Source organism: Tachysurus fulvidraco, chromosome 23, assembly GCF_022655615.1.
Source record: "Tachysurus fulvidraco isolate hzauxx_2018 chromosome 23, HZAU_PFXX_2.0, whole genome shotgun sequence".
Lineage (NCBI taxonomy): Eukaryota > Metazoa > Chordata > Actinopteri > Siluriformes > Bagridae > Tachysurus > Tachysurus fulvidraco.
In genome coordinates, this window is record NC_062540.1 from 19,760,668 (window position 1) to 19,772,709 (window position 12,042).

Below are 12,042 nucleotides of genomic sequence, written 5' to 3' on the forward strand. Positions count from 1 at the left end.
GCCTCCTTCAGTGAGACTGAAAGGTACAGAGACCACACCTCTTTCAGTGAGACTGAGAGGTACAGAGACCACGCCTCCTTCAGTGAGACTGAGGTACAGAGACCACGCCTCCTTCAGTGAGACTGAGGTACAGAGACCACGCCTCCTTCAGTGAGACTGAGGTACAGAGACCACACCTCCTTCAGTGAGACAAAGAGGTACAGAGACCACACCTCCTTCAGTGAGACTAAGCATTACAGAGACCACACCTCCTTCAGTGAGACTGAGAGGTACAGAGACCACGCCTCCTTCAGTGAGACTAAGAGGTACAGAGACCACACCTCCTTCAGTGAGACTAAGCATTACAGAGACCACGCCTCTTTCAGTGAGACTAAGAGGTACAGAGACCACGCCTCCTTCAGTGAGACTGAGAGGTACAGAGACCACACCTCCTTCAGTGAGACTAAGAGGTACAGAGACCACGCCTCTTTCAGTGAGACTGAGCATTACAGAGACCACGCCTCCTTCAGTGAGACTGAAAGGTACAGAGACCACACCTCTTTCAGTGAGACTGAGAGGTACAGAGACCACGCCTCCTTCAGTGAGACTGAGGTACAGAGACCACGCCTCCTTCAGTGAGACTGAGGTACAGAGACCACGCCTCCTTCAGTGAGACTGAGGTACAGAGACCACACCTCCTTCAGTGAGACAAAGAGGTACAGAGACCACACCTCCTTCAGTGAGACTAAGCATTACAGAGACCACACCTCCTTCAGTGAGACTGAGAGGTACAGAGACCACGCCTCCTTCAGTGAGACTAAGAGGTACAGAGACCACACCTCCTTCAGTGAGACTAAGCATTACAGAGACCACGCCTCTTTCAGTGAGACTAAGAGGTACAGAGACCACACCTCCTTCAGTGAGACTAAGCATTACAGAGACCACGCCTCTTTCAGTGAGACTAAGAGGTACAGAGACCACGCCTCCTTCAGTGAGACTGAGAGGTACAGAGACCACACCTCCTTCAGTGAGACTAAGAGGTACAGAGACCACGCCTCCTTCAGTGAGACTGAGAGGTACAGAGACCACACCTCCTTCAGTGAGACTGAGGTACAGAGACCACGCCTCCTTCAGTGAGACTGAGAGGTACAGAGACCACACCTCCTTCAGTGAGACTGAGGTACAGAGACCACGCCTCCCCAAATCAGTTTATAGCATAAATTTGATTCACACTTGCGATAGCTGACATTTACCAAAGCCCACACTTCCATTATTGTTTTTCAAATTTACTTTTCATTCGTATTTTGGTTCCGTTTTCCAGCGTCTGCTAATCTATCTGAGAGAACGGGAAGCTGTTTAGATAGCCCTCATTATATCGATGTCGTTCCATTCTGGACGCAGCTTCGTATGTTAATTAGCGTGCGCCGTGTTCACCTCCTCCTGCTCCATGTTTGCAGCGGTTTGCGAGCGTGACGATGCTAATTACGCACTTAGCTCAGAGCCAGGATCATTTTCTGAGGACGGATAACAAAACAGTGACATCTTCACCACAGAAATGCACACATCAAGCATCAAAGGCCCTCCATGTGGAGCCAGGAACATGACAGAACACTGTTTGTTACCTGAGCTTCGACACGCTCGCACATCCTCGCTAACTACACTACCTTCAGATGCTACGTTAGCGCTCAGTTAATGAACAGCGAGAGACGATTTAACGAGTGTCAAAATAACTAATGAGGAATAAATCCTGACTTTCAACCCACGACTTCTGTCAGGGAAAAATCTAAACAATGTGCACGACAGATGGTAAACATGTGAGCGTCAGTGCGAGAGGTGACGATTTCCAGTCGGAGTTTTAGCTTCACGCCAGGATTTCTCACTAAAAGATGTAATTAAGAGTTACAATATTAACATAAAACTAGCAGATTTTTCGCTTGATGAGCTTCTGCTTGATAGGAAGAGCTTACGTGATATGAAGAGCGCTCCTCTCTGTCCAGAGGCTTGGTGACGTACATCTTGCCTTTCTCTGGATCGATGTTGAACACTTCGTTAGGAGGCTGATCCGCTCCCATGCCCGTGATGCTGTATCTGATGTTAATGGAGCGATCTTTATCTGAACGGATCTGTAAAAGACACGGAAAGACATCTGTCATGTGGACTTCTTATTAAAATACTTAATTCCGATTGCCAGCTATTTAGTCGTCGGGCATTTATGCAATTGTAAGAAAAATAAAACATGACAGAACATTAAACATGATATAACAATATAAATGCTATAAAAATACAAATTCCTGTTTCATCATCAGCGTACAAGCAAGTTTTTGAAATGAATCCGACTTTTATTTGTATCCATTCGTGATAAAAAGCAGCTCTATAGCATGATGCTACCACCACCATGCTGCATTGTGGGTATTGGTGACTTGTTTTTATTTATTTACTTATTATACCATTTGGAATAATTCCCATCAGGCCATTACATATTATGCCGCATGGTTTTGGGTGATTTACTAAAACTTGGATTTCATTCATTCATTCATTCATTCATCCATTCATTTTCTACCGCTTATCCGAACTTCTCGGGTCACGGGGAGCCTGTGCCTATCTCAGGCGTCATCGGGCATCGAGACAGGATACACCCTGGACGGAGTGCCAACCCATCACAGGGCACACACACACTCTCATTCACTCACACACTCACACACTACGGACAATTTTCCAGAGATGCCAATCAACCTACCATGCATGTCTTTGGACCGGGGGAGGAAACCAGAGTACCCGGAGGAAACCCCCGAGGCACGGGAAGAACATGCAAACTCCACACACACAAGGCGGAGGCGGGAATCGAACCTCCAACCCTGGAGGTGTGAGGCAAACGTTCTAACCCCTAACCCCCCTTTACTTAAACTTCAGTGAGACTTAATGTAATGTAAAATACTAAGCTACGAAACCTACAGCTTGTCAACATGAAACTCTGTAGAAAGCACCGATACTGGAGACTCCTTCCAAAAAAAACATCCCGATATTAGCAATTTGATTTAAAACCAAAACGTAACCCAATGTCCTGGAAAATGAAACAAGGCTTCACTCTGGTAATATTTCTGATATCTCCAGAGCATGATGATGCACAAGAGATGATAAGACACAGTCAATTATTAAGAGACAACTACTAGGATATGTGTGTGTGTGTGTGTGTGTGTGTGTGTGTGTGTGTGTGTGTGTGTAAGCTGTGTAACTCCTATAGGAGTCGGAATGTAAGAGTTTGGTATGGATTTGCGGGATTGTGTGATCGTTTTATACGTCCGCGCTCCTCCCGAGGCCCGCAAGAGTCCATTAAGATCTGAGACAGAACACAATCAGCACAGCAATCACACACACCTCCTGCCATCCATCATTCTGCTTCTCTCTCCCGGCTACAGATGTCATTAGCACTGCACACACACACACACACACACACACACACACACACACACACGCACACACACACACACACACACACAGTGTTATGTTCTCCAGAATTGGGACTACATCACATGAGAAATTCAATATCTCCATCTGGAGGAAATAAGCAGCGTCATTTTTCTTCTGTTTGGAGTTCCTGACAGTCAGAGTTCCCTATAGCGGATGCTCACATTGCAGAGCGTGTATGTGTGTGTATGTGTGTGTGTGTGTGTGTGTTACTTAGACAAAACGCTCGTGCAGACGTTAAGAGCTCCGCATTACTGCTGTAATTAGACAAATGATGACGGCTGGATTTAAACGGAGTAACCGAGGAAACAGACGGTGGGTTTCAGCTCAGGATAAAGTGGCACTAACACGGTAGAGTGTGAATATGTTGGTAGAATATATTACAATATCATGGTTACGGTGTAGCTACACACACACACCCACACACACAGACACACGCTTTGTGACAAAGCGTTGCACATAGCTGCTTTTTTTTTTTACGTTACTGCATTTGCTCCACATAAAATCTCACACTTATTTATAGCTCTATTTAATAAGCAAATATATGTTTGGGATGCAGCCAAAAAGTCTCACTTAATGTGCAGCACACTATTTACTAGGTCAATATGTGATTTGGGATACAGCCACTGGCTCTACTGTAATATTTAATAAAGGATAAGTATGAAATGTAGTATGAAGTGTTTACAGTATTAACACAAAATTGTACTTGTGTTTGCAATTTAAAATTCGGTATAAAATGTATATAAGAAAGCAGTGGGTTTTAATTCTGTACTAAAAATAAACACCACACCGTATTTGTTTGTGGTGCATGCTGGGATGGGTTAAAGACATGTTCCATTTCCTGACGTTCTTGTTTCGTCATACAGATGACAGAAATCGTGCAAGCTGCGTGTTGTTCACTTTATATTTAAATCGAAAATGATCAGGGATAGAAAATAAGGACCTCTCGCTTTATTGTAAGATATTATATAACCAACATACAAGAAATGCTTTTTATTTCCACGCTGAAAATTTCAATAAAACGGAAAGGAGAGAATTTTTAACTAGCTAACACTTAGCTAGTCATAGAGGGGGGGACTAACAGTGAGAAACTGATGGTGAGACTAAGCGACTGAGAGAGAGAGAGAGAGAGAGAGAGAGAGAGAGAGAGAGAGAGAGAGAGAGAGGAGAAGAAAGAGAAAAAAGACCACAAGAGCAGGAGAGAGAGAGAGAGAGAGAGAGAGAGAGAGAGAGAGAGAGAGAGAGAGGGGGAAAGACTAAGAGACAGAGATAAAGACATAAAAAGACCATGAGGGGGAGAGCCAGAGAGAGAAACAGAGAGACTAAGAGTAAGAGTGAAAGTAAGAACAGCAGGTGAGACTAAAAGGCAGAGAGAGACAGACAATGGGAGATAGAAAAAAGACAGCAATAGAGAGAAGCAGAGGGAGAGACTAAAAGAGAGTAACTGAGGGAGAGACAAAGAAAAAGAGCCATAAGAGCAAGACACGGAGAAAGAGAGACAGTGAGAGAGAGTGTGTGTGTATGTGTGTGTGTGTTTGTGTGTGTGTGATTGTGTTTTTGTGTGTGTCTGTCTGTGTGTGTGTGTGTGTGTGTGTGTGTGTGTGTGAGAGAGAGAGAGAGAGAGAGAAAGTGTGTGTTTGTGTGAGAGAGAGGCGTGTGTGTGTGTGTGTGTGTGCTTGTGTGTGAAAGTGAGAGAGAGAGAGAGAGAGAGAGAGAGAGAGAGATCGTGTGTGTGTGTGTGAGAGAGAAAGTGGTGTGAGTTTCTTTGTGTGTGTGAGAGAGAGGCGTGTGTGTGTGTGTGTGTGTGTGTGTGTGTGTGTGTGTGTGTGTGTGTGTGTGTGTGTGAGAGAGAGGCGTGTGTGTGTGTGTGTGTGTGTGTGTGTGATGTTAGTTTAGTGCTGCTGTGTAATTTGCTCTCATTTAGGGCCTTTTACCATTTGGAGCCCACACCGTCTCCACCTGAGCCCGACACTCTCACACTATTAGAGATCAGGCTCTAATGGAGCTCTTCACTGTACCTCTGTATGGAGACACTGTCCCAGTGTCCACCTGCACCTAAACACATGAGCAGGACATTTAGTGTCTCCCCAGTGTGCAGGTTTTAGCTCTGACATCCTGTCATTTTATTCACTCTTTCACAATATGTATTGAATATTAAAGAGCCGGATGGAAAACCTCACAGTCGAACGTTAAACTGCTGCAGCTCTAAATCCACTCAGCCTACGGTGTTCACACTGGGCCAAAAAGCCAGGTCACTTGTGTTCTGAGCGAAAAAATGAGTACATTAAAAACTCCGACTGCTTTCAGGTCATGTAGCAGGAGATTTCTTAAACTGTGCTGATTAATAAAAAGAGGACTGAAAAGAAGGAAAGACAATAAATCAGAATAATATAAAATTACATTTATAATAATATTTCACCTGTATAATTATAATAGAGTAAAAAATAATAATACAGTATTATTATTATTATTATTATTATTATTATTATTATTATTATTATTATTGTTGTTGTTATTATTATTATCAATAATAATAACAACAACAACAACAACAACAACAATAATAATAATAATAATAATAATAATAATAATAATAATAATAATAATAATAATAAATCAATGACAAATAAATTGCAATCGAAATAAAAAATTATATTTTATAAATAAATATTAAAAATTGGTTAAAATAAATGGTTAAAAATTTAAACCAAAAAACACACATTTTATGTTTTAATATCCAATATTTAAATTTAGATTGCATTAATATCATTTTTTATTTTTTTTAAAATACATTTTAATTTCTGTTCAAAATACATGAATTTCTCCACAGGTATGTGCTCTTCACATGTGAATATCATTTGTTAGATCATTGCTATGATTATGTGTGTAAAAAAATAAAGAAATAAAAATAAAAATATATTCACCTTTCCTGCCCTGTTTGCCTGAATCTTCAAGCACTAATTTAATAAACACGACCCAAACAGCTCAGAGGCAGAATTCAGAACTATTATTATTAAAAATTTTAATTCCTCTTCCTTCATCTCTCTCTCTCTCTCTCTGAGTTTTAATGGGAGTGGAAAAGAAGCAGAAAATCTAAATTAATTTAATCTGTCCGTGTGCAAAGCCCAGCATAAATCCCCCCTCTTTTAAATACCATATAGTTTATGACTCAGGACACGATACATGTTCTGCTCTTTCCTCAAAAATTTCCACCCACTTTTGTGTGTGTGTGGTCTGGGGATTTTCGCTGTATTTATGTTTGTCAAGAGATTAAGAATAAATAAATAAATAAATAAATAAATAAATAAATAAATAAATAAATAAATAAAGCTCTAAAATAAATTCAGATTAAAGACTATAATATAAATATATTCTTTTTTTTTTTTGTTTGTTTGTTTTTTTTAAATCACGTCTCAAATGATAGTGGAAAAAAATATGTGAATATTTTTTAAGGTTTAGATTTTGCCAGAGCTTTAAAAAAAACGGGATTTTGTTAACAAGGTAACTCGAGGAAATAAATGACAAGAAAGAAAGAAAGAAAGAAAGAAAGAAAGAAAGAAAGAAAGAAAGAAAGAAAGAAAGAAAGAAAGAAAGAAAGAAAGAAATCGGATGTTCACCTAGCGGAGAATTTCACCTGGTCACTCAACACCAGCTCCATCACCGTCTCCTCTTCTTGAGAAAAGCCCATCTCCCTCCCCCCATCCTGACTACGTTTTACAGAGGGACAATTGAGAGCATTCTGAGCAGCTGCATCACTGTCTGGTTTGGGAACTGCACCGTCTCGGAACGCAAGACCCTGCAGCGGATAGTGAGGACAGCTGAAAAGATCATTGGAGTATCTCTTCCCTCTATCATGGACATTTACACCACAAGCTGCATCCGCAAAGCTAACAGCATTGTGGATGACCCCACACACCCTTCACACACTCTTCACCCTCCTGCCGTCTGGAAAAAGTTACCGAAGCGTTCGGGCCCTCACGACCAGACGGTGTAACAGATTCTTCCCACAAGCCATCAGACTCCTTAGTAACTGAACTGAACTGTACCGAACACAATACACACAAACACACGTACAATCAACTGTATGGACTGCAATGACTTACACCGAATATAGACACTTCCATTATACATCCATGTCTACAGCACCAACATATAAAACTTGCTGTTTTGCAGACTGTTCTTGCTCTTTGCACATGCTGTCTTTCACATCGTATTTTTTTGTCTTTCTGTCTTTTGTCCTGCACCAGGTCACAGATACACTTTATGTGGCTAGGGCTACTTACTAAGTCCTTAGCTCTGTTTCTGTTTTATGTAGCACCCTGGTCCTGGAGAAACGTTGTCTCATTTCACTGTGTACTGCAACAGCTACTGTATATATAGTTGAAATGACAAAAATACTTTAAATACTTAGCCACATAAAGCTACTCTCTGTGTATTTCTACTGTATATATGCTAAATGTATGCTATGGCTACATGTCCTGTGGCCCAAACAAACAAACAAACAAACAAAAAAACAAACAAAACGCAACAAAACACAGTGACAACATACCTAGCGTGTTTAGCATTGCTGGACAAGTTGCTAGCTACATAGCAGGGCTGTCAAGTGTCACACATTGAGAGTGACAGTCACTCATTTCGGACTTTTGTCACGCTCTCCTGCCATACATCGTATTTCTCACCCAGAAAAACCTTTTGACTATTTGTCATATATTTAATCGGCCGCAGCGCCCAAAATGTATCTGTCCGCACCGCTTAGTCGAGCCTGACACATATCAGCCAATCGGAAAAGAGGCTACACAATAGCCAATCAGAAAATAGCACTATCTGAGTAAGTTTTAACGCAACAAACAATGAAAAAAAAAAATAATACCTTCGCTAATGAAAGTTTCGATGGTCGGTTAAACGAAGCAATCATGAAAAATGTCTGGGCTTGTGCCGAAATTTTTAAATGGGAGATACATTACAAATGATAAAGGAGTCCAAAAAGGCAACAAACACTTACAATAAACAACAGCAGTCCTAATCCCTCTCTCCCTCTCTCCCTCTCTCTCTCTTTCTCTCTTGAGGGGGGTTGCTGGGGTGGTTGGAGATGTCACGCTTGCCTGTCTTCAAAACTTGAGAGCCCTGACATAGATTGTGTTCAGCACTGTTTAACTCACCTACATAAACAGCTAACCTAACTGACCCGTCTTTAGCGTTCACACTTTCCATCATTTCTTCACCAAAATAAAAATATAGCATGTTTAGCTTCCTTTAATAAGCAGTTAGCTACATTGCTTACTACCTTATGGTTCTTTGCAAGTAACTAGCTAGATATTATTAGCTACAGTAAGAAATGCTAACTGTCTGCCTGTGTGTTTAGTATTTATTATCTTTATCTGAGTATTAAACAGCATTTAGGCTACGTAGGTATAAAAAAATAATAACAGCAAGAATACATGCTAGGTATACTAGGTAGCTAATTAGATAAGAAATGAACTGCAACAAGATGGTGTTTAGCCTGCTTGCTACATAGTGGCATTTGTTTTGAAGTAAAATACATAAAGCACAACAGGAAGTGCTAGTCCACATCACCTTGCTTTATTGGGTGAGGCTTTATAGAGGACATGAGGGGTAAAGGGTAACTCTACTAGCAACTAATTCAGGATAAATGAGCTAGATTGTTGACCCATAGATGTAGATGTTTGACCCATATATCCGGTGTTATATGAGTTAAAGGAAATTATTTAAATAAATAATACCGTGTTGCAGGGATAATATATGGGTCAAACATGAAATATTTGGTTATATTAAATTTAAATGTATAAAAATCTGTTTGTTTGTTTTTTTGTTGTTGTTTTTTAGCTGTTTCAAACTTTAGCCTGAAATTAGCATAAAGAAGAAAATCTGTTAAACTTCCATGTTATTCCACTATAATGCGGTTTTGTGTGTGATTGGCACCTTTAGCTGATCACACACACACACACATACAACACACACACCACACACCCCAGAGAGAGAGAGAGAGAGAGAGAGAGAGAGAGAGGAGGGGAGAGAGAGAGAGAGAGAGAGAGAGAGAGAAATAAACAGGCGAGACGAGTGTGTGCTCTCCTCAGGGTAATGAATGATAATTGATTCAGTTTGAAGAACATTAGAAGGAAAAGGCTCTCACCTCATCTCTTGCTCCTTATTAGAGAAAAGATGAAGAGCAAGAGGATGCATATGTGTGTGTGTGTGTGGGGGGGGGGGTGTGGGTGTGTGTAAATGACTTATTTGTCACTGGATTGAAGCTAAATGTCTTCGTTACTGATGTTGTGTAAAGGCCATGATTTGATTGTATCACACAGCACTGGTAGATTTTAGACACACACACACACACACACACACACACACACACACACACACACACACACACACACACACACACACAGAGCTCAGTCACTGCCAGATAAAATGTCAGAGTTAAACAATGTACAACATTGTGTATAGTTTAGGGCAAAATGGTCCAATGAATATGCTTTCAGAACACTGTCAAAGGAACTGAAAAGCTAAGCTGTTGCTAACCCGACACTATCCTGATGCTAACCTGGCGCTAACCTGAAGCTAACCTGACGCTATCCTGACTAACCTGATGCCATCCTGAAGCTAACTTGATGCTAACTTACTGCCAACCTGTCGCTATAATGCTTCTTAACCTGTCGCTAACCTGTATCTCACACATTCAGCAAGAAACACATCAGACTGCAGATTAGCTCAATGCTGTTAGCTGGGGGAGTTTGTTAGCAATTTATGCTAGGTGTGTGAGGTGATGCTGAATAGCTCTGTGCTAAAATTTCACTTTTACTAACAAAAACAACAACAGTTTCATGCTACATTTAGCCTGGTTGCCTAGCAACAGAATGATCATCACTCTTGATTTTATTTTATTGTTACTTTTACTGTTTTATATTGTATTTATAATAAATGTATTCACAACTAGAGTTCTTTCTTTCTTTCTTTCTTTCTTTCTTTCTTTCTTTCTTTCCACTATATAGATATTAAAAATTACATCTATCTATCTATCTATCTATCTATCTATCTATCTATCTATCTATCTATCTATCTATCTATCTATCTATCTATTCATTTCTTTCCATTTCTTGATTTTCTTTCCAATGCAGCTCAATGTTTAAATTCTTGACTTTTCCTTATTGTCCTCCTCAGTTCTTTCAGCTTCTGTAGAAAGCTGTGTTCATTAACAGTTTGCCAGCCTGTAATCTCCATCTAGAACTGTATGGAAATTCCACTCCAGATGGTGAGGACCACGAGTCTGTGGATCTTCTAACCCATGTGTCAGCCGTCTGCACACGGCAGCGAGGTCGCTTCACACTTATTATTATCTGAGTTCTGAAAGCGACAGCTGCTCTGCTGCGTCCTCATCATCCAGAGTCGCAACATTCTGTATGATTTCCGCCGCAGAACTTCACTGTTAACACCGAAGACGACGATGAAGACAGTCGCTACATGGAAGTGACATCACCCTTCCTGTTTCTCCAGATGGTGTGAGGCACCGTTATAGCACTGCTTTTATCTCTCCATCACGAAACGCATCATCCGTCAGTTCCCTTCTTACTGGCTAACATTAGCGAGGATACGAGGCACGTAAGACATGTTAAGTGCTAGTCATTAAATAACCATCAGACTGCAGATTAGCTCAATGCTATAAAATGGTTGTTTTTTGTTAGCAGTAGATGCTAGGTGTGTGAAGTGACGCTGAATATGTTTGAGCTAAACCTCCACTTTTAAGACAACAACGGTTTCATGCTACATTTAGCCTGGTTAGCTAGCAACAGTGTGCTCTTTCTCTCTTTTTGCTTCAATGTTTAAATTATTTTATAAACTTTACTTATCTAAGGTTCTTTCATTCATTCTTAATTTTTTTATTCACCTTTTTTTACTGTATAAATACTAATAATGTATTTTTCTTCTCTCTCTCTCTCTCTCTCTCTCTCTCTCTCTCTCTCTCTCTCTGTCTCTCTCTCTCTCTCTCTCTCTGACTGTATTATTTTTCTCTCCTCTGTCTTTCTTTCCTGTTTTCTTTCTTTCTTTCTTTCTCTTTACAGAAGCTAGAGTTTGCTTCTTTAGTTCTGTGTACGCTAATGCGCTAATAATAAATAAATAAATAAAGAAAGAAAGAAAAAAAATAAAGAAAGAAAGAAAGAAAGAATGGAAATATCAAAGAAAAAAGAAAGAAAGAAAGAAAGAATGAAAGAACAGGATGGAAAGATCAAAGAAAGAAAGAAAGAAAGAAAGAAAGAAAGAAAGAAAGAAAGAAAGAAAGAACAGGATGGGAAGATCAAAGAAAGAAAGAAAGAAAGAAAGAAAGAAAGAACAGGATGGAAAGATCAAAGAGAAAAAGAAAACGGACACTTGCTCACAGTAAAAGAGCATGGGTAGTACATAGCATGTACAGGTGGATCTGACACCAAAGAATTCAAAACGTGACGGATGAAAAGTAAAGATTATCTTCGTTCCCAGAAAGGACGTGAAAAGTGAAAAATGGCAATAATGCATGAAAACACAACACCCATTTTAACCGATCACACACAGACACACATAAACACAACATTCACTGGCGCT

The 12,042-nt window shown here is 40.2% G+C and overlaps 1 protein-coding gene across 2 annotated transcripts in view; it reads right to left on the minus strand.

Moving 5' to 3' along the window:
• LOC113640011 (cadherin-4-like) overlaps window positions 1-12,042 on the minus strand; it is a 194,803-nt gene that overhangs the window by 39,223 nt on the left and 143,538 nt on the right. For both annotated transcript variants that reach the window (XM_047807156.1, XM_047807158.1), the window contains one exon: window positions 1,947-2,102. In XM_047807156.1, coding sequence (XP_047663112.1) covers window positions 1,947-2,102 — 156 coding nt within the window. The remainder of the gene's footprint in view (window positions 1-1,946; window positions 2,103-12,042) is intronic.